We start from the raw sequence: 23185 nt of genomic DNA on the forward strand, positions 1-23185 counted from the left end.
CTCAGCTTCTCACATACAGTGCTAGGAAGAAAGAAGAGAAAACAAAGAGGAGGGGGCAGAGAACAGCAGGGAGGGAAGTTCAGGGAATGCTCTCTGGCAGGATGAGCCCAGGGAGGGTGGCTGCAGTGGGCTGTTGTGAGTGGCAGCACCGGGCAGGAGGAGGAAGGAGGTGACTTCATCTCGTTCCAAAGAGCTGACAGATAGCAGAGGATAAAAGCTTGGGAATCCCTCAGCTCCAGTGAGCAGAGCTCTAAGCTGCCAAGAACAGAGAAGGAGATGGAAGCTGGGGTTTGAATTGCAGGCTCAGCCTCCTGCCCTGGGTCTTTCCCACGCCAGTGAAAACATCCAAAGAGTGCCACAGCCGACAGGAGCCATGCTGGGAGGGAAACGGCTGCGACAGCCCCATTGCCCCAGTGCTCGCCGGCTGCCAGCGGCCTGCAGAGCTCTGGGAGGAGGAAGGGGAACATCTGCAGCCGCTGAGCTGTGCCATCCATCACACACAGCTGCGTGGCAGCACAGCGAGTGCAATGACTGCACAGCTCCTCCAGCTCTGCCTGGTAACCTGCCACCCTCCCCTGGACACGGTCCTCCCTTTGGTCCCCAGGACATCCCCTTCTGCTGTGGGGTGGTTCTGCAGTCACCCCAGGCTGCCTGCACATCCCATTGCTCCTCAGCACACCGGAACGCAGCAGCTGATGGGCTGCTCACAGCGTGGGAGGGCACTGCTGGGACAGCGCGGTGCCATTTGGTGCTGTGGGGGATGTGAGGGATGGTGGCCCAAACCTTCTGAGCCCCCGTTGTTCCCAGCCTGTGTCCCACTGGCTGCTCCCTGCTTCCTCCTGGGGCTGCTGCAGTCCCCAGCAGTGCTGCACGAGGGACGTTACCGGAGGGTTTTGACGCAGTAGGTTTCAAACCCTAAAAGAAACTTCACTTCTTTCCCCTCTCACTCTCTTTTTCAGCTGCCCTTGATTCTGTAAACCCCAGGCCTAACCTCCAGCTGCCATTTGGAAAGAAAAAAACCATAATCAAAGTAATTACCACCTCCACTTCAGACATTACATTATCAAGCTAACCAGCTACCCATTGAAGACAATTAATCTGCACAGAGGCACCAAAAGAAACTGTCAGCAATTAGAAGTGGAAGCACACTTTTGTAGTTAATTGGGAATATTGCACGTCTGTTACATCTTTAATTAGTTGATGGAGTGTGTCCCTTCTCAGACATTTTTCTTTTTTAAATTATACCTGGAATCAACTTTTTTTTTTTTTTTTTTTTTTTTTTTCCTGCCATGAAGGAAATAAATAAACAGTGTTTGGAACTGGATTCTGGCTTATTCCTTGCATTGCAGCTCAGTGTGCACACAGGACTTTATAGACCTCCAAGAGATAAGAGGGAGAAGTCCTCGCTTTCAGAGCTTCTCTTTATTTCTTTATTTATTCTCATTCTTAATCTGATTTTAAGACCTCTCCTCTGTGTTTTCACACTTCTCCCATAAATCTCATTTTCCTCCTTTCTCTGGGGATCATCAGGTGAAGGAACACTCAGGCCTGGCAGCTGAGCAGAGCCAGGCAAGCACCACCGCCATACATTCATTTTAACACTTATTTTTGCAAAGGTTCTAAATTTTATCTTTGCATAATGACGCTGCTTTGCATATCTATAGCCTCTTTCATCCGATGATCTCAGTACATTCCACTGACTGTTAATTAATTCTCAAAGCACCATGGCAAAGTCAATAGGAGGGCTTTATTTGAGTAGCTTTTATCTAATTAGCCCAAGGGAGGGGAAACTGAGGCAGGAGGAGACTGATGAGGCATTGCAGCCACTTGGACAGTTATGGGACAGCACAAGCCAGGAAAGCCTCGTTAAAGAAAGCTTGTTAAATAAGGCCGGCTTTTGCAGCCCATGCAGGCAGTGATGCATGGTGAGCACATCAGGTGCAAGCAGCACGGACCCAGAACATCCCTGCTGAATGTGAGCACATAGACTGGCTGGGGGCAGGGATCAGGGACAGCATAGGCCTGGTACCATGAAAGGAAACCAGCACAGTGCAGCTCCGATCCCAGCTCAGTGCCACTGAAAGCGCTGCATGGGTGGCAAACATCATCTTGTCTGCCAGCTCCAGCTCAGCTCCAGGGGAAACGCCGCTGCCAAAATAACATTGCTTCATGCAGGAAGATCCAGCCTGCAGGAATTCAGCGCGCCTGGGGAACTGCTGGGACAAACTGCAACAACAAACCTGCCGAGAACCGAGCTACAAAGCCAAGAACACCAGAGCAGCTGCTGTCCTTCCTGCTGCCCTTCAGAAAATCCTTCCTACCTTACCTAACGCCATCAGCTCATCTGGAGCATCGTTGCAAGAAGTGGGTTCCCTGGCCACAGCTGATCTGCTTCATTTTGCCATTCACTCGTGCGAGCAATTTGCAACTCATGTTTGAAGGGAGGAGGAAACATCTCCAACAACTGTTGGTGGAAAAAAATTCATCTTCTGCGCTGCCTGAGGACAGCTGCATAGTGTGAAGGGCAAGAGGTTGTGCGGCTGCCTCAGTGTGTTGCACTGCATCCAAGGGCAGAATGCACTTCAGCAGCCCAGGAGTACCCTGCAGGCTGTGTCTATGTGTGCTTCTTCTCCTATGTCTGTGCGGTAGGTACTGCTCACCAAATGTACCATCTTCTGCAGACGGAAGCAGTTAGATCACAGAAACTACCAGTACCATGAGCTCATGGCAACTCTGAGCCGGTAGCAGCATGAGCTATCTGGTTTAATGGTGATATCATTTAGTACTGTAGGCTGAAATTCAAGCTGCATTGAAGTCAAAGGGAATGTATCCGCTGGGCTTTGGATCAGCCTGCAAAGCACATGGAGTGCGTGGGTGCTTTCTCTTTTTGCCAGGGACAAACCAAGCAAAACTCAACCTCCTTCTTCCTTCAGCTAAAAGAAAGCATCAACAGAAGACTGAATTTTTGGCCTGAAAGTGAGCCAAGTGCTGCTGAAAGCTGGCCCATGGGCCTCGCACCAGGATAATGAGAATTACTGAAGTGCCTTGAGATCATGCCACATTCTGTCCTTCTGTAGCACAGTGCTGCAGGAACAGCCGGACTCAGAGCAGGGAGAGTCTCCCACACTGACTACAACACTGCAGATCTGTCCTCCCTGGTGCCCGGGCACCTCGCACTGTGGCAATGCAGCACCAGGTTTTCTCCATCACTCTGGCAGAGGGAGGCAGGGATCTGGGATCTGCCCCGGAGCTGTGCTGGGTACCTGCAGCCAAGGAGCAGGAGTGATGCAGTAGAAGGACAGAGAAGGGGGTCCACGCCTCATGAAAACAGACCTCAAAAGGACCTCCACTATGCACTGCATCTGTAACTGGATCCTGCACAGTGTCACTGATAAATAAACAGACACAAGCCCTTTCTTCCCAGCACACTTCTCATGTGAGCAGCAGAGTGGATATTGGAGACATCCCTGGTCAGTCCATCTCATTTAGTCTGCAGTAACTGCTGCTGCAGGCAAAGATGCAGAGACCCACCCATCAAATCAAAAGCCTTTCTGGAAGTTACAGTCTAATCCACTCAAAGTAAAATTTCTATCTTGTCCTATCCTATCCTTTAGCTTGTGCCCTAAAGCAGGAGGACTTAATCTCAATTCCAAAACTCACAGATGCTTTTAAATCCACGCTTTGTAGCTCTGGACACTCTAGTAACTTCCTCTAATAAAGGGAAATCTCTTTGCTGGAGAACTGTGCAGAACAGCTTGCCTGAGAGGCTCACATGCTGACCTGTTTTTCTCACAACCTGAAAAGACCCACATGAGCAGAAACCCAACACGTGGTGCTGGTCCCTGCAGCAGCGTGCCGGGTATGTACCGCCGGCTGAATACAGCTGGCACAACTCAGCTGTGCAGAGATGAGGGGCAGCAGCCTGCAGTGCCCAGGAGGTGGGGATGAAAAAAAGGCTTCTTCGGGCTCTGATTCTGATGCTGTTTTTCTCGCCTGCTGGATCCTCCAACAGTCCACCCACAGCAGGCGGCTCGACCCTGCACTGTGATGTCTTCGGGCAAACAAAACAGCTGGGGAACACACGCAGCCGGGCAGGTTTAATGTACCAGCATATTCTGGGGGTTTGCCAGCTGCTGGCTGCATCCTTGTTCTCCTCTCTTTGAAGGAGAGGTTTTCCATGGCACAGAAGTGAAAGCAGGAAGGCCAGATGCTCAGGGACAGCCTGAAAGGCTTTGAGGCCAGGTGGCACTTGTTGCTTCAGGCACCTGTGATGCAAGGCAGGGATTTTTGGATGCAGGGTCACAGAATCACGGAATCATTTGAGTTGGAAGGGACCCTTAAAGTTCATTTAGTTCCACCCCCTTGCAATGAAAAGAGAAACCTTCAGCCAGATTAGACTTATCAGAGCCCTGTCTGGCCTGACCTGGAATATCCCTAAGGACAGGGCATCCACCACAGTGCTGGGTAACGTGTCAGCACCTCACCTTCCTTATTGTAAAAATCTTTTCCCTCACATCCAGTCTTCAGTCTCCCCCCTTTCAATTTGAAATCATTTCCTCTTGTCCTCTCACACACACCCTCCTGAAGTCTGCCCCCTTCTTTCTTGCAACCCCTTCAGGTACTGAAAGGCTGCTCTCAGGTCTTCCCAGAGCCTTCTCTTCCCCAACCTGAACAGCCCCAGCTCATGATGCTGGAGGATCCTGAAAAGCATATCCTGGAAAGCCCTTGCAGCCCAGGGATGTGAAAGTAGGGACCAGAGCAGTTACCCCTGTTCACATTTATCAGTGAGGGAGCTGAGTGCAGTGAAAGCTACTGGATGGGAATAAACGTAGGGTGCACCCCTGCCTCAGAGCTCAGTCCAAGTGCTTAAGGCTCTGCACCAGGATCCCCATGGCAATAAATGGGACCAAAAGCCTAAGTACTGTAGGACAGAGCATGGTTTTTGAAAGAGGATTGTAAGGACGAAACCTCATGACTGCAGGGGCTGTGTTCGGTGACTCAGTCCCTTCTGTCCCGCATCATCAAACAGCAGCATCTGTTTGTGTCCTGAAGCCTCAGTAAATAATTCTCTTTTCTATATATTAGCACAGCCATGTCCTGCCTTACATGCCAGCTCTGTCACAGCCACAGGGCAGGGTATTAATTCTGTCCTAAGCTGGTGTGACGTTCCCATTACAGCATCCCGCTGTCAGCTCCTCCGCCTTGCACAGTGCTCTCCTTCACTGCTGCAGAGGACAGGGCTGGCCTGGGGCTGGGGAGCTGGGCTCAGCCCATGGCAATTTCTGCCTCTGGCCACATGCATTGAGTCAGCAAGGGACAAGGTGGGGAGATGTGACTGATGATGGGCTCTACCAAGTGAGAGGAGAAATGGAGACCATGAGAAGATATAAGGTTTGTTGCTCTGGATGCATCCAGGACTGCTTTGCTGCAGCACAGTGATGTGATGGCAGCAGTGTGTGCTGTGGGTTGCTGAGGCTGGGAGCTTCTGTGCAGCCAGAAATACCCCAGTGATAGGATCTCTGCTGGGGCCAGAGAGCCAAGGATGGGCCCATTGCATTTGCAGAGTTCTGCATGAGGAAAAAGCTGCCTTGGCCCCATCTGGAAGGAATTAGCACTGGAGCTGTTTGTCAGCTGCTTCCACACGGAGGAAGGGCAAAGATTTTACACCACTGGTCTCATCCAAAAAAAAAGACAGGCGTGGAGATTTACTGCACACAAACCTCAGAGGACTGCAAATGCCCCATGGAAGAAAACCTGCCCGCGAGTGTTTTTAACTGGCATGCAAGAACAGAGCAGCCTTTCCAAAATTACCTTAGAGCATGGAAAATGGAGCAGATCCCTGGCTGGATTAAACAATGGCATCAATAGAAGATGAGTTTGAGAAAGGGTGAAAAGGAGGAGCTGGGTGAGGACCACCCAGGAGATGAAAGCTGCTCACTTTAGATGCTGCCTGCAGCTCTGGCTGTGCCCACAGCACAGCCAGACACCATGCAGAGCCCCACACTGATCTGCTTGCAGATGACATCAGCAGCGCTTGAGATCTCAGAATGTGGTATGGGGTCCCATTCTTCCCTTCACTAAAGACAAACTTGCATCACAGAAATCTGCTTGGATGCTTTCCTGTGAAACTTGGGGATCTTTAGGGGCAGTTTGACTGGAGGATCTCCAGAAGTTCCTCCAAGCCCCACGGTTCTGTGGTTCCGTGGGATGGTCCCTCCAGATGCCTATGGGGTATTTCCATGGGGTTTTATTCATGTTGTTTACCTGTTGCTAAATTGCTGGAGTCATTTTTATTTCCTTGTTGCTAAGTTTTCTGCAAAGCTTTGCTAAAAGTCAAAATTGTGTTTGAAACAGATATTGAGCATGTTTTGTTTCCTGACAACCACACGTAGAGATTCAATCTGTATGTGCTTCCTGGCGAACATGGCACACTGTGACTGCTCACACGTTGAGCGATGCAGCAGAGCTGGATGGAACTGCTTTTTTTCCTCTTCCATCAGGATTTCAGAAAGTAATAGAAGCACCGACGGTGTTAAAACAGACCTTAATGTTCTGTAATGTGTAAAACAAAAGGGTTTGCTATTTAATCAGATGAAATAAAACATAATCCCAGACCAAAAAGGACACTCTATACTGTCCTGGTGGTAACAAAACTATTCTTCTCCCAGATGAGAAGGATTTCAAGGGAAAACTGCAGGAAACAATAAGAAAACTCTATCTTGTCAATAGAGTTAAATCTGGCACCTTCAGCTGGAGCCAAATGAGGAACTGCCAAGCAGAGCTCCTGCTGAATGCGTCACCCCTTTTTCCTCCCAGATAAGTGCTCTTCTCTCGACACACTCAGCTGGCACATTTCTTGTAGTAAAATAAAGACAATGGCTGACTTTCACACCCTGTTCAGACATAGAGTAAATTTTTGATGCTTATTATCCTACATGCAGGGACATAACTTTCCCCTTGATCTTCATTAAAGAGAGAAGGGAAATTCCAGTGTATCAGAGGCTTTGTTATGATCTTGGATACTACAGCAGCAACTAGAGAAAACATCTAGCAAGACAAGACGGGATGGGTTCTGCAGACAGGGCACAGCAGCTCAGACACGCATTGGGTCTGTGAAGCTGAGCTGGAGAATCCCCAGCAGGAAACCTTTCATCTGCCCATCAGCATTCCTGCAGCTGGGAATTGCAGAGTCAGAGAAGAAAAGGAAAAAAAGAAAAGAAAAAAAAAAAAGGAAAAAAGAAAAAAGAAAACCTACAAAAAAACAACAGGAAACGAAAAAGAAAAATCAAAACCCACATTAATTCCTGCAGAGTAAGACACGGATCTGCAAGCAGTTCTTTTTGCAGCATGGCAGTGACATTTACTGCTGCAGCCATGTCCCCTGCCCTCACTGCTCACCTGTCCATGGCTCCCAGCGGTCTGATGCACCCACCTTCCCACTTCTTCAATGCTATACTTGCAGGCAGGCTCTACTCATCTGAGCTCTGTGCTCTCCCCTCCTGTCTGTCAGCACGAGAACCTTTCTGCTCCATGCACTCATCTGCCTGACCATGCTTTCTGTACACACATCACCAGTGGCAGCTGCTTGTGAGAACATTGCAGGCACTCAGCAGCTCCTTCCCTGTGGAGCGGGGACACTGATGGCTGGTGGTGGCACACAGGTGTGGAGAGGGAGGGGAGGGAGAAGGAAATATGGATTCTGAAGTGAAGTCTGGCTGCAGGGTTAACTGGATGATGAATGATGATGGCAGGTGTATGCTTAGCTGCATCCCACTAACAGGGCTCCTTTCCTTCTCTGCCCACCACAGTGCCAGTGTAGCAGCTCCATTGCCATGAACGCTGTTTCAAGGTTACTTAAGCAATAAATTATGTTATACGCTTAACATCCCCACCAGTAACACCCACTCATGACTTGCTCATCCTCCCCATTTATTTTCCCTTCGCAGATGCATGGTTAGAAAACTGTTCAAGCTTTCACCTCATTACCAGGAAGGAAGGGCCATTTCCATTTGACAAGCTGCAGAAAAAGCTACAGCTCAATACATGAAATAGCAGGGGAAAGATCCACCACCAGTACCATCCCTTTTTGCACTACCAGAGCTTTGAAACTGTGCTGACTCGCTCCAGCCATGGATCTGCTCCCAGCCATTCACCATACAAACCCTTAGGAAAATCTGTAGTGTTTTCAGGCAAAGGGCACAGAACCAAAAGGACAGTGGCAGAGATGCCAGGGAGTGAACTGTTACAGGGCAATGTCCATGTGGGCTGCTGCACCCATCAGTGCCGTCTGGCTCTGCCAGCAGCGCTGCCCATGTGCGCTGCCATCATGTGCCCTTACAGGCAGCTGTACACAGGATTAAGTGCAATGTGTTCAAACTGTGTACAGTTATGTATGACTGTTTCTCCGCTGCCAATAGGTGGAGCAGCAAGGGGGCAGCAGTCACAGTCTCACATTAATAATTTCCAAAGGACATTTGTGTGGCCACTGTCTATTATGGCCAAAGCAAACAAAGATGGATGAAAGTCTGGATATTCCACATGCCTTTAGTTTATCTACTGCAGGGAGGCACAAATTACAGGAAATAACACAAGAGAAAATTTGCAAGGGACAAACAGTTGCAGTTTCTACCTGAATCCCAGAAAACAATGGTCAGCTCCAGATGAAAACAGTTCACCTGGGATTTGAGTCTTGCCTACTCCTACCTCTCTGCTGCATTGCTGCAGTGGGCCTCAGAGCACTATCAGCAATAATCTCTAGCAGCTCTAGTTTGGAGATGAGCAGCAGCATCACCAGACTGCAAGGGAACCCACCAAAAAATAAAGCCACCATGAAACAATAAACCTAAGAAGGCTGTTATGAGTTGTTTCAATGGAATGGAGTACCAACAGGTCACTTCAGCTTCACTTGGTATGAGTGGTGGTGAGCAGAACATGGAGCTGTGAAGGAATAAACCCTCAGCATTTCAAATAAAGCTGCAGACAACAGGAGGCAAAAGAACTTCAGTGGCACACCTGGAAATTTGGCCCCAGTTTCAAGGTCATGTAGCAAATTAGCAAGAACAGGATCCATGTGTCCAGAACATGATCCTATTCTATCCTAATCAACATGGCCTCACATAACCACTTGAGCAATTGGCTTATTTCACACAGTGACTTATAGATGCTATTGTAAGCAGATCCAGTCAATATATTTATTTTCCTTTGATATACAGCTACAATAGGAAGCCATGCATGACATTTATTAAACCTGGCTAATTTTCCATCAGTTCTGCAAAATATTGATTGTATGCATTCACTTGTCTGGCTCAGCCTCAATCTAGAAAGGGATTCATTTAAAACCAACAAAGACACATCCAATTCTTCCAAAACAAAACTAATCTGGGGCTGCAAAGCGTTGTTGTTCTCATGGGCAGAGCTCTTTGATCGACTGAGCCAAAGACAACTGTGTTATTCAGAAGCCATTTGCAAGCTGGCAAATTAAACAAGGTTTCTATGTTTTTTTCTAGGAGGTGGGTAGGGGGAAGAAGCAACAGCTTTACAGTAGCAATAAAATATCCAAATGATTTTTTTCACTCTGATAGGGCCACACTCTGCACGTTGTAGGCCAGAAAGGATCTGCCATTTTCCTTCTCCCAAAACCCAACGTAGCTGATGAATCCCTTTGATGTACCACTATTCTGATGTCTCCCTGTTAAGTCAGAAACACACCTGTGATTCCAACAGGCACAGGACAGGAGCCTTACAGGGAAGAGGTACCCCAGGGATGCTTTCACAGGGTGCAGGCTTCATGGGACTGTGAGCTCCTGAGCACCTAGGAAGGCAGCATGTTGGAAACAAGGCATTTTTGCAGGTGTCTGACTTTGGAGAGCACAACTGAAAAACCCATCCAGCAAGAACTTCTCTAGCCTAATGCCTGACTCACTGTCTGAGAGCATTTACGTAGTAAAATCAAGGGCAGGGATTTTTTAATCTTTAAATCTTTGTGTTTAACTTATATTCTGTATAAGCCAACTGTTATTGTGCCCATATTGTGCTGGAAGCCAGCAATAAAGGTAAAGATGCTATCTAAAGCAATATGGCAACATGCTTTACCACATCAATCTCGGGATGCCTGCACTTGGATTAACATGTCAGGCCGGTATTCAGCGACTTCCTTTGGTTTAAACTTAACCTGCTGCTTCTCCAGTGCCGTAGGCTGCTGGAGACCAGCTGCGAAGCATCATTGTACAAGATGGAACATATGCACAAGTAAACAAATTAAGGCTATCTCCAAAACAACAGGCCCCTGGCTTCCTGGAAGAGCTGCAAAGAGAAACTTAATCAACAGCAGTGGGTGAAATGGTAAAGGGGAGGAGACGGCTCTCTGCTAATGAAGGCGATGCTTTCAGATTGCAAATGCTGGCTTGCAGCACGCGAGGAGGGAACGGTGGGGTCAGCACCCAAGACAGGAGGAACACACAGTGCCTGCAACCATGCTGGCTCCTAGGAAGCCCTGCTGTTCCCAGCATAAAGCTGTCACTTTAAGCACAAGCAGAAAGAGAAGCAGGGAGCTGAGTGAGGAACAGGCTCAACTTTGCCCCTGCCTGTTACAGCAGGTGAGAGCTCAGCCATTGTGGCTGCATTAGGGCTGCTACCATGGCCTCTCCAGGCCTCCCTGTCTCCTTCCCCAGGGGCTCATTAACGGTCTGAAGCTGCAGCAGCTAAATCAGTTGAATACCAAGTCAGTTAAATCTCTGCACACCTCTGTGAAGATGCTTTGGCATCAGTTTAAGCCTGCCTGCCTCTTGCTTCACCTTGGATCTTTAAATGAGAGAGTGACGATGTGGGAAACTAAATCTTCCCCTTTGCTTCCCAGCTGCAGGCAGATCCCCCTCCAGCCTCACCTTGGCAACGTCTCTGCAGAGCTGGGTAACCTTCCCTCCTAAAAACCTCTGCCTTGACCTCAGGGGCCCATCTGGAGTGCAATTGCTCACAGCGTGTCCTGTTGGGAGCTTATGACCAGCAAAATTAAACCATAGCAAAGTTTGATAATTTAGCATTGAAGAAAATCTTTCAGAAAAAAACCACCAAACCAATACCCTCATACACACACACCTGGCTGTTTGCTCCTCTCTAAGCTTGCTAAATCTTACTTGTTTTCTTCTCACCCTAAAGAGCAAAGCAGTCAGCATATGTTCTCTTAGCAAACGTAGAAACCCTCTGAGATACCACAGAGCCTCTCAGGCTGCAGTTTTTCCTCATCTCCAGCTGCAGACCGAGAGCACAGCCTGGAGATGAAGCCTATCACAAATCCCCTGGTGTGGTAACAGGCAGTCAGGGCATCTGAAATCACATGTGCCATCACTGGGTCAGAGCTTCCTTACCTCAAGAGGATGCAACAGCTGCTCACAGATACAAAACCAAAATGAGGACAGTGTGACTTGTGAGGGGTCACAGTATTCACACGCTCACAGCTTGGTGCAGATCCCAAGCTCCCTGCAAGAAACCCATCTAGGGAAGAGCACCCATCATACACAGTCCTATGCAAGTATGAGAATAAATTTGGAGCTGTTCAAGATTAAAAGAGCCAAAAACAAAAACCTTGCACCTAGTCAAGGGCTGAGAGGTATAAGCTGTTTCATGATGGTGTGCATGCTTGCTCATGAACCCAAGCTAAATAGATAGGGGAGAAGTTTCCTTTGACAGGTGCATGTTAATAGACAGAACTGCCATGGCTTACCATCACACCTCCAGGTCAAACAGATGTTTCCTTCCACATACAGATGTGCCAGTGGAAGAGATCACTGCCCCAAGATGCTTCGCTCCCTCCCTGCCAGATGTTCTTAGGCAAACAGTCCTGACATCTAACAGAGAAACATATTTAAAGAAACTGGCTGATTTAAGTCAACCATCTCCTTAATCCCAAGCAGTTAGAGTTTGTTTTATGCCTTAGACTACAAAGGTTTGTATTGCTTGTATATTACATTTTTAAAGCCACCTTAATGTAACAGTAGAGGAACTGCTAGTCATCTTCAGTAAAGCAGAGGGAGAGCTAGAGTCACACTGAGATTGGAAGAAATAAGAAACACGTAATAACCTGGATCTTATTACTGCACAGCTGAAATTCCCTGGAAGCACATGAGAAGAAATCAGGGTCTTTATGACCATAAAACTGGTGGAAGTTCGTGGCTTTTTCCACCTTGCAATTTCCCTCTCTAGCTGGAAGGGCCCACGTTCAGAAGTGAAACGTGGAGAAGCCCATGTGTAGGATGAGCTCCTCCATTTGAAATAAAGGCGACACAGGTCTAATCCTCTTGTTCTCCCCAGTAACAAGGAAAGCTACAGTTCTCTTATTTCTGAGCAACTTATCTCTGTCAACACACCAGGCTCAGCAAACATTGAATCAAAAGTGACAGAAGAGCCCCTTCAGCCGAGCATCTGTGTTGCTCCCAATAGGTTCCCAATTCCCTGTGTCAGCAGAGCACACTGACACCAGCACTGGCAGTGCCAAGAGGAATGTGGGGAAAATCTCCCTTGCTGACTGCTTCTAGGAGGTAAAATCAGTGCAGATCCCTCCCTGAGTACTGCTGCCAAGCACAGCCATGCTCCTCCCTTCTCTTAGCACCCTCTTTCTTTGTACCCCAGCTTTGTTTCCTCCTTTCCAACCTTCTCATTTCAAATCCCATCTCTTTTCTGAAGCAGTTAGTTCTCTGCTGCAGTAAGAGATCTCTTTAGGCCATTCTCATCTCAGCAGGAGAGGAAATCCCAGCCCATTTTATGATACAAAAAGCTGTGATACCTACAGCATTTCTGCTGGCTCTTGGAGCCTGAATGAGCTGGTTTACTGCTTTTACGACTGATGTCAGTTTTCCAATTCCATGTCTATAACAAACCAGCAGCAAGGATGAGCAAAGCAACTTGAGCAGCACAGACCCACACAGATCTTGAAGGAGCTCTGTGTAACTCAGCTGCTAAATCCTGACACGGGGATGTGCTGGCTGCAGTTTGGCACAGATCGGTGAAGGTCTCTTATGTGCAGCACAGTAACCACAGCTACTAAGAAAAGAGCTGTACTTGAAGAGAGTTACCTTTACAAGATGGATCTGGTGTATAGCTGTGGCATGCCGTGATCCAGGGCTGATTCTGGCTCTTGCTGCACAGTTCTGCCTCACTCCCCAAATCCAGCCATTTTCAAATCTGGGCTTTTGCTCAGGTCTCATCACTCATCAGCGGGGGATTGCGGGAGCTAAACTTCTTTTTGTAAGACAGCGATTCCATTTTCCTCTGGTCTTAAGCAGCTCCAATCCATCTTACTGCATTACAGAGCCTGCACTGATTGTTCTGCTGTAGTGAGTAATAACAACTTGTACTTTGCAGATTACCCCAGGGAGCTCCCGGCTCCGCCGCGCCGCCGGCTCCATGGGGCGGGCACACAACAGCCTGCAGCACCCCAAGAAAGCAGGAGGGATGGGGTTACAGGAATGAACACAAAGAAATGTGGGCAGGGGTTGGTGTGCTGGCTGGGAGCAAAAAAAAAAGTGGTGAGTGACCACAGGGGGTACAAGGCAGTGGGTTATGGTGGCTCCTATCGTGGGATGGGGAAAAGGTTTTGAGGGTGTGAGTGAAGAAAAGTGGGACAAAAGAGAAAAGTGAGATTAGGAATAGCTGGAAATGTGTGCACGTTCACCAGTATGGTGTAGCTTTGCAAGGAAAGCAGGATGGAGAGAGTGCTGCTGTGAGCTGGCTGCATTACTGCAGCACGGAGAGCGGGCAACGCAATGGGAGAGCCATGAGGGGATGCTGGGGGCCCCTCTAGGTGCAGCCCAGGCAGGAGAACCTTCTGGAAGTCAGTGCGGGACCTGCGCTGCCTCAGGTGCCACTGAGTGCCTACACAGCATGTGGCACCCATTCCTGCCCCCTCTCTGTGTCGCTGCTGTGCTCCTGTGCCTCCAGCAGGCCGGGGATGGCTGTGCCAACAGCTCTGGGCCAGGAGGACCGGCTCCCACCACACATCCAGGGCTGCCCCTGGCCGAGGCCAACATGGCGGACAGCCCCACTGCTGGCCATGCCTCAGCACACAGCCCTCAGTGCCACAGGGCTGAGGCCTCTCCTTGTGCTGGGCAAGGTGGGTGCACGGCCAGCACGGACTCTCAGGGCTGCATGGACGTGGCACGAGGTGATGAGAAGGGTGAGGGAGGGCCTGTGGTGCCCTTCATTGTGGAGGTGGGTGCTTGGTTTTGGAGGAAGGACGGGCAGACTGAGCAAAGGGCTGCTGTGCTGCAGGCTGAGTGCTGCTCCTGGAGCCACGCTGTGGGCAGCCCCAGCTACTGTACCTCCAGGTGCCTCACGTGTTCTCTAGACCTGCTTTACTACAGCCTGATCCTGCCCGCCTGCAAGGCCACCATCTTCCTGGTCGCCATCTTAGCAGGCACCCGTCTGCTTGCAGGATGCATGGAGTGGTACAGGAGCTGGATGCGAAGCAAAGAGCAGAGCGAGGAAGGGCAGCTGGCGTTCCCCCCCATCAGGTTATGGGGGGCTGCCGAACACCCCCAGTGCGCCATCTGCCTGCGGGCCTACAAGCCCCACCAGGCACTGAAGTTGCTCTCCTGCTCCCACGCATACCACAGCAAGTGCATCGACCTGTGGCACTGCACCCAGCATGGGAGTAAGACCTGCCCGCTCTGCCGGTGCAGAGTGACTGCTGTAGCACTGTTCCCCCTACAAGCACACAACAGTGAGCAGAATTAGCCCAAGAAGGCTTGCCCAGCCCCCATCCTAGAGCACCAAGCTCTCCATACACCCTCCTATTAGCTCTGTTTCCCAGCCTCCCCACGACTCAAGCTCCAGCCAGTGCTTCTCAGGAAACATGAGCCCAGTTCTGGATTAAAAACATTTGGAAATGGAGGAGTAAGGGAATAGAGACTGAAAGGACAAGTGAAATATTGAGTACGTATCCTTGGCTCTGCCCATTTTGGATCCAGAAGATTTGTGAGGTCCACAGCCGCAGAACTGCCGCAGCAGCACGTGCCAGAGCCCCAGACTGTTCCTCTTGAGGTTCCTTTTTCCCCTCTGCTTCTCAGGCTCTCCCTCCAAAGCTTGCACAGACAGGTTTATTCCAACATAGGGCCCAATTACTGCAGTTATCATGTAACTTTAAAGCAGAAAGTCTAGGTTGATGAAACAAGTGTTCCCTTCTTTTTGTTTGTTTGTTTGCGCATAGTTCAAAAAGAACAAAAAGCTGCTAAATGGAGAGGATGTTTTTGCTTTATATCCAAGATTTTCAGGGCATTTCGCCAAAAGTACAGAAGGTAAGACATTACTGCCAGCACCGGTATCTAATGGAGATGTTTCCCTCCATTGCAAAGCAAACAGCTGGAACTGGAATCTATTTCCAGAACTTGGGTACAAGTTACAATGGCCTAGATTTGCTCAACTGCCCTTTTTAATTGTGTGCATTAGCCGATTATGGGTACTCTTGTAGCAGGTCCACAAATCACTGCTTTATAATCTTCTGTTCACATTAGGGCCCAGATTATCATGCTTGTACTAGGTAATAACACAGGGGAGATTGCCCAGACTCCTGGGAAATCCAGGAGAGACACCTGGTAGAGCACGGGTTCACGTGGTGGCCAGACACGTGCAGGGAATGCTGCACACCAGTGAGGCCTGCAATGCTCCACACACCTGCTTTCCATTCCTCTCCCATCTCATTCCCCACACAGCGAGGCACAAAACTTCTACACACACACTACTCCATTTCTCATCTACCTAACAACAGTTCGGATGGTTACTCTGGCAGCTTCAGCTACCCCTACTGTAAAGACGTGGGTCATTCTTTCCTTTGATCCTAGATGAAAGGAGGTGGTTACATGCACCAGTTTCTAAATCAGCTCCTAGCAAAAAATAAAATAGAATCTTTCATAACAGGACGCAGGTCTGCCTTCCAGCCAGCTCAATGCAGTGATGGGGACTTGCTCAGTCAGCAGGAGGGAGGGAGCGTGTCCCACATTTCCTTCTGTCAGGAACAACTGGGAGCACTGGTAGCACAAAGGTTTTCACTGGAAGGTCACTAGATGGCCCCAGATCTTCCTTCACAGCAAATCACTGGTATTTTACTTTGAGAGCCTGGTCCTCTCTAATCCTACAGCATGACCCCAAAGAAGCAGCATGCCCTGATAAGCAGGGCTCTGAGCTAGAACCAGAGATACTTGCCAAGATATCTTAAGCAAAGCATTAAACTCCACCACAGCTTTTTCTGCTGCTGGCCTTTGGCTGGTCAGGGCAGGGAGAGTCTGCTGCTGTTTGTTGGTATAATGCTACTGCCTGTGGACCTCTGACGCCAGCCTAACACAGATAAAGGACAAGGAGTCTGACTGTGTACAAATTCACATTATAACACTGCCAGGCTGCTCTTCTCATGCTGCAAAAACCCCAGAGGATAAAGATCATTTAGACTTATTCCCCAAGTTAAACCAATGCCAGTCCAGGTGCCTGTTACACATGTTTTTTTAGGCGTTGCAATTAAGTCCGTCCACATCAGTCATCCTCTTTGGCATCTCTGCTACAGTATAAGGATATCTGGGCAGGACTGGGGGTAGATTCTGCCAGCAGCTACGTGGGGTCTAAATCAACACCAAAGTCCTCTATAGTCAGAAGGACTTCTTTTTGTTTTTCTGTGGAAAGAGCTGGGCTTCTCATCCCAGTTCCTAAACAAAGTGAAAGCAACAAAGAAGGTATCCAAAGGAATCTAGAGGGACTTTGGGAGCGGTGGGGTGAACAATGAGTTAATAGAGGTAAATGGGCCTTTCCTTTCTTCTAGCTTGAATCTTTGTTCAAGTGGTAAAACGGGACCCTGCTCCCTGTAATTGCTCTGCTCTTGCACACAACTGCTGTCTCCCATGTGTGGCTTGTTGACATTTAAATAAATTGCAATTATTCCGACAAAGTAGGTTGCTGGAACTCCAGAGAAAATGGGTCAAGAATATGTCCAGGAGCATCTGCAATGTATTCAACAGATGAATGTAATAGGGGCAGGACAGGATGTGAAGAGTTCAGTGCTGGCTGTAATAAATGTGATTGGAGAGGACTTCAAGACAGCCTGGCACAGCCCCATGCAGGGGTGGGAAGTGCAGCTCAGTCAGCAAAAGCCAAAGCCTTCAGGGCCCTGATGATGGAGGCAGGCAACACTGGTGCAAATGGGCAGCATGGAGGGAACCACCACCTTGGCCCCTTAGCTGATGACCACCTTGACAGCAGCTCTTCTATGGCCTTCCTCTCCTTCCTTCTGCAAAAGCACTTTGGAATGTTGTTTTTTATCTCCTCTGTGGGTAGAATATGGGCATCCTGCTCTCCAGCCAGACTTCAGCTTATTTCCTTTCATTGCTCATTCTCCTTTTCCACACTCTCAAGCCTCTTCAGGAGGATCTGTCCTTTTACCCACATGTCCCTTTGGGGTACTGCTATGAACTGCTGAGAAACCAACACTTGTTTTTCAGGGGTTTGCTGAGGGCCGCAGCTCATGCCTGGCTGGCTCTAGGAGATACAGCATCTAGAGATGGTGGTGGAGCCTCCAGAAGAGCACAGTACACAGCCAGAGCTGGAGAATGTACAGTGTATTGTCTGCATGGAATGCAAAGGGGATCCTTCCCTGGTCCCACATGTGACCATGAGCACCAACACAAGTCTCCTTTTCTAGACCTAGCAAAAGACAAAGCCAAAAATGGACCTTCGAAAGATTTCCTAACGTACCTCTGTTTTCTTCTTCATCTTACTGTCCTGGGAAGCACTTGGCTTCACCCACCTCCCCAAACCTTTACTTTGTTTTGTTTTAAAATGCAACAAAATGTCTTCCTGTGAGTGTAAAACTCTTTGGATGAGAGGAAAATAAAATCGATTTAAAATCACAGCTGCTGGGAGTCTCTGGCACACACACACACTGTCTGCTGACATTTTCTGTAGCTCTTTTCCCAGTGAAATCTGTCTCAAGCAGAGCCCAAGGGGGCAGGTAACAAATCAGTTGCCTAGTACTGGAGTGATTTTTTAACTACAGGTCCAACACAACTGCACCGGGAACCACAGGGCTGCTCCCAAGTGGATCGTTAAACAAAAAGGGTTGTTTGTTAAAAGGTACAGGTTTTTAGGGATTTGTGATTCAGAACTGACCTGGGTTCACTGCATATTCAGACCTAGTTTTCTTCGACAACCAGGAGAGCTATTGCCTGGTGCTCCTCTGGGCACAGTGCAGTTGCTGTTTGAAGTGGGAATTGCCTAAAAGATGAGAGCTTTGCAGGAGGAACATACTCGTTCCTCATGCCTTCCATTCCTTTCTCTGCTTTTTCACCATAACCAGAATTTTATGGCTGGAAGCTCTGGCCATTTCAGTCCAGCTCAGACCAATCTGACCACTTGCACTTCAGGAGCAGACTGAGGCCAAGTCTAACAGCTCACTTCACTGCCTGATGGGTTTCCCAGGGACTGCTTTGGCCACCAGCACGAAGCACTCTTTTCCATCTGCAGTGGGCACGTTGCTGGTGGGAAGTCCCATTGATCAACAAAAAGAGAAACCAGCCTCATATCAGTACCCAGAGGGAGATGAAGAAGATGCATGATTGAAGCAGACCAAAAAAATAAGGGTGAACAGTGGTTTCAGGGGGGTGCCAGCAATGTTACATGACCCTGCCTGAGCAAAAAGTCCCCAGGTGATGTCACAGACCTACAGTGATGATGTGAAGGTGTTGCTTAGCAGCTGGAGACAACAGAATAGGGACAAACTGTGACCTGGAAACCTCCAAACCTAAGGAAAACCAACAGAAACCTCCAGGACACAAACCGATCTCCATCCTAGTGTGGCCCTGAGTCATGGCACAGCAGTAGCACCCAGGTGGGATAATTTCTCTGTGACTGTCCCTTACATTCCTTCTTTGGTACCAGCCTGGAAATCTGCTCTCAGAGCTACTTGGCTACACTCACCATGAGTCTTCATCTCCAAATTCTTGGCCTTGTGGTCACCAACTTAATGTACAAGGTTGCCATTACAGAAGCCTTTGGGCTCGTGGCTTACAATGACAGCTCCGAATGCATTGTGTATAAGGCTCTGCCTGCGTGCTTTGGGCCGCAGCTGCCGGCAGAAGGGCTGATGGGACGTTTGATGAGGGCAATACCACCCAACGCCTGCCATACGGTGCTGAATCCCCCAGCACCAAGGAAAGCCTCTGAGAAATACATTGCGCTCATCCAGGGGCACGATTGCCCTTATGCTGAGAAGGTCCTTCGCGCCCAGCAGGCCGGGTACCAGGCTGCAGTTGTGTACAACACGGATTCAGAGGACCTGATGTCCATGATGGCTGATGACAAAGAAATTCAGCAGCAGATAAAAATACCATCACTCTTCACTGGAAAATCTGTTTCCCTTCACTTGCAAAAGACTTTGCAATGTGAGAAAGGGGCATACGTCAGACTTATACCACCCAAATACAATCTATGTCTCTACCAAAGCAGTGATAAAATGCTGCAAGGCACTCACATCTTGTCAAAGTTCAGGGACATGGTCTACATCATTATTGCCACAATTTCAGCTATGGTTGGCATAAGCTGGTGGAGGAATGCTTGCAAGATCAAGCTGTACACATACAGGCAGGGTGACCAATATGAGTCCTGCGTGATCTGCATGTCTGAGTACAAGGAAGGGGATCTCCTGAAGATCCTGCCCTGTGCCCACACCTACCACCACCTCTGCATTGAGAGCTGGTTTGACACCCAGAGCAGGGAGAAGACCTGTCCCTTCTGCAAGCAGCAGGTGAACCACCACAGGCAAGCAGACCGCCTGCTGCAGCTGAGGAGTGAGGATGGGGCTGAAGATGAGACTGAGGAGGAGCAGGGTCATGATGATGACACATTCAGAGATGATTATGAAGATGAGTGTGTAGAAGAGGAGGGAGATAATGAAAACATAATGGAATGAGAAGGCTTTGATTCACTGTATGACATCACCACCTGAGCTGTGAGTGGGATAAGTTATCATTAAACCAAGTGAAGCTTTTCCTGTGCTTTCCCTAAGCTCTCGCTCCAGGCTTTTATTGGGAAGCAATTAACAGTGCAGTTTTGATTCCCCTCCTCTGGTCCCTGCAACACAAGGGTATGAAATCTCAGCTGGAAATTTCAAAATCTCCTTAAGTCAGGGCAACAGGGAAGAAGCAGGGATTTAAGTACCTTTGGTACTGGATCTTGTTAACATCTTCTAGGAAAGACCTCCATTCCTTCCCAAAATATCTTTGTGTAGATACATAAGCACACACTGAGTCTTGCTCTTCAGTGCTACCCAAACATCCTGGGTGAGATCTGTCCCTTGTGTATTACAGCCGGAAGGAACCATTTCCCACTCTGACAAACCACAGTATAAGGGAGAAATAATGTGGGATGCTAAAATATAAAGATGAAGTGATTTCTCCTTCCAAAGCCCAGCACCTCCCCATCACCCAGCACACACATACACTGTCCCCACATTCTGGGTGGCTCAGCACAGCCCTTGAGCTGCACCAGCAGAGAAATCACATGGGAAATACTGAGGGTGCTTGGAGCCCCATCTCCTCAGACAGGAGGTGATGACGATGGGAGGCTGAGGTGTTTACAGCAGATTGTGCTTTGTGGAGCTGGGGAGGTGGGAAAAGGATGAAATGCTTTCGAGCACAATTGGCCGCTTGCGCCTGCTGGCACAGAGGCTGGTGTGACAGTACAGGTAACCTACCTGGGTTGTTCCAAGACATCATCCAAATGTACCCCGGGGTTCTTAAGGGTTGCTGGATTTATGTAGGAACATGATGCAAAGAGATCATCTCCTCTGCAGATACATGAAGCATAACAGTACTTTTTGGATGTCTCTGAGTTTCCAGCTCTGCTTTACAAGGGGGCAGAATGCAGCGCTCAGTCCTGGGGTGGTTCAGGTGGCTCTGAGCTGCTGTGGGTGAGCACACAGACAGTCACAGACTGCATGGGAGGGGGGTGCAGAGCTGGGAATGCTCACACAATCACCGTTAGCATTTAATCTCATGTAAGAGAAAGCAATAAACCTCTCAACGAAATGCCAAAAATTAAGGAAGCAAACAGCTCTGAGATACTGTGACCGAGGCATCCAACCTTCACAGCTGTGTAAATACCAAACACCCAAATCAAAGCCTCTCCCCCAACCATAAAACAGCCATGGCAGTACCCAGGAAGCGGTCTGTTATCAGATCACTCTGTGAGGACCGTGACCAAGACGACTAATGTGGCCAGCAAATAACACCACAGCCTTCAAGTCTTTTCCTTTTCAGTGGCCGCAGTGAGACTCAAAAGATTTTTAAAAGACCATTGGGAAAAAATCATGCTGTGGAACTGAGCAGCACAATGTCTGCATGGAAATCATGGTGATTTCAGAAAACAGCAGCCTCTGGATTACTTGAGTTCCTTTAAGTTAAGCACACAGTGTATGGGCTGGGGAAAATCCATGAATACAGGTGACTTCCACAGATAAGCTGGAACTGGATCTGTTGTTCCTGCCTAGGGAAACCAGGACAGCTTCAGGTGGGAGAGGAGAGAAAACAGCACTTCCAGCATTCCTTTAGCAATGGAGAAGTTTCAAATCAATTTCTCCTGGAATGAAACATGACAGCATTTCCAAGGACTTGATGGAAACAAGTCTTTCTGCAAGTCGTCCAACTGAGCTGCTTCAATTCATTTGTGGAACAAATGGGGAAAAATGGTTTTTAAGTCAGTTCATAAGTCCCTTTTTGTGCAAGGTATGCAGCTTCCTGGGAGCCTCACATCACTGCCAGGGCTGGATGAGGCCCCAGAGGTGGCTGGGGAAGCAAAGGCAGCTGTGTCCATCCAGGAAGGAAATGCTCCTTCACAGGGCGATTAGTGCAGGAAGTTCATTTAAGTGCTTTGAATTGTCTTCTGGAAGTAACTCCCCTGTCAGAAGTTCTTAAAGAGATGGAAATAACTTTGCTGAGCTGCACAACTGCCTTCATCCACTGCCAAGCACCTGAAGCTGACCTGGATGCTCTCCTGGGCCTACTGACCCTGCTGAGATCAGTGACCTCAGGTCCACAAAAGGAAGGAGTAAAAGCAAAGATGTCAGCAGCACTCCCATCTCAGCACGCTCACTACTCTCGCTGAAGAAGCACAGATGCTACAAACAGGAAGGGAGCAGGCTGAAGAGCCTCTGTTTGCAGCCCTCTGGAGCCACAAAAGGGCTGAACCAGGCTGCTGTGTCCCCGAGCACCCATCCCAGGGCTGAAGAAGGAAAGGTTGAATGAAAGCCCTGAGCCAGGTGTTTCTGGATGATCTCACAAAGCCGCGGTGCCATCCAGCTGCAGCATGCTGGGCTGCAGGGAATCTCGAGGGGGAATTCTCTGGGATGGATTATTCATGAGCAGAGATGAGATGATCGTAGTGCCCTTAATATCTGTGAATATTTTCCATCTTCAAAGCGGCACATGCTCTAGATGGGTTGAATTTTACTGAAATGGGTCAGTAGAAAAATAGATCCTTCTCACAATGCAATGCTGCATTGCCTTCATTTAAAAAAGGAGAGAGAAAAAAAAATGGAACAGGATCTGGATAAGAGAGCAGTGCTTCACTCCATTTAATGTTATCAAAGCCTATCACACTGAAAATCTGAAGTGTGTGCCGTAGTAAACGTGACCTTCAGCCCTACAGCTGTCAGATCCAGTGCCCTCCATCAGCACTAATGGCACTGCTAACACAGCGAGGTTAGCTCATTGCCAGGGTGGGACACGCAGCCCTTGAATGAGGATTATTAACTTCTCCAGAGGTAGCACCATCCCTGTATTTAAAATAAACCACAATGGAGAGCACCAGTGGGAAAAGGATGGGTTCTGGATCCTGCTGGTGCTGAGCAGTTAACTGTGCGGACATGGATGGGGCTGTGCATCCATGGGCTGTGAGTTAGGAGAGGGGAAACATGGGGGGATGAGCTCTGAAGATGGCCATGCTGGGAGGTGACCCTGACATGCCCTACAGGAGGATTCTTAGGGAGTTTAGACAAACCCACTTACATTAGGAGGAGGAGTGAGGGGAGGGGGAATGCAGTCTCGTGGATCCAGCCAGGAGCAGCTTGGCAACAGCCAAAAACATGATGGACTCATCAGGGAGCCCTAGGAGAAGAGGAGTTGATATCTGCTCTGCAGGAGCACCTGGGCGAGATGTG

General features: G+C 48.8%; 2 protein-coding genes across 2 annotated transcripts; both read left to right on the forward strand.

The window, feature by feature from the left end:
* The first annotated feature begins 13212 nt into the window (after window positions 1-13212).
* Window positions 13213-22550, forward strand: LOC116652448. The gene is made up of 2 exons (XM_032441024.1): window positions 13213-18859; window positions 21518-22550. Exon 1 carries the CDS (start codon window positions 13651-13653, stop codon window positions 14725-14727), a length of 1077 nt encoding a protein of 358 aa, XP_032296915.1. The 5' UTR covers window positions 13213-13650; the 3' UTR covers window positions 14728-18859; window positions 21518-22550.
* On the forward strand, window positions 18727-20034 carry LOC107325332 (E3 ubiquitin-protein ligase RNF167-like). The gene has a single exon (XM_015886068.2). It carries the CDS (start codon window positions 18950-18952, stop codon window positions 19937-19939), a length of 990 nt encoding a protein of 329 aa, XP_015741554.1. The 5' UTR covers window positions 18727-18949; the 3' UTR covers window positions 19940-20034.
* Window positions 22551-23185: the final 635 nt, after the last annotated feature.

The sequence above is a fragment of the Coturnix japonica genome, chromosome 28 (genome assembly GCF_001577835.2).
Source record: "Coturnix japonica isolate 7356 chromosome 28, Coturnix japonica 2.1, whole genome shotgun sequence".
Lineage (NCBI taxonomy): Eukaryota > Metazoa > Chordata > Aves > Galliformes > Phasianidae > Coturnix > Coturnix japonica.

What these genes read in the sequence shown, in the direction of transcription:
- LOC107325332 (XM_015886068.2), top strand. Translation starts at nt 18,950, where the DNA reads ATGAGTCTTCATCTCCAAATTCTTGGCCTTGTGGTCACCAACTTAATG.
- LOC116652448 (XM_032441024.1), top strand. Translation starts at nt 13,651, where the DNA reads ATGTGTGCACGTTCACCAGTATGGTGTAGCTTTGCAAGGAAAGCAGGA.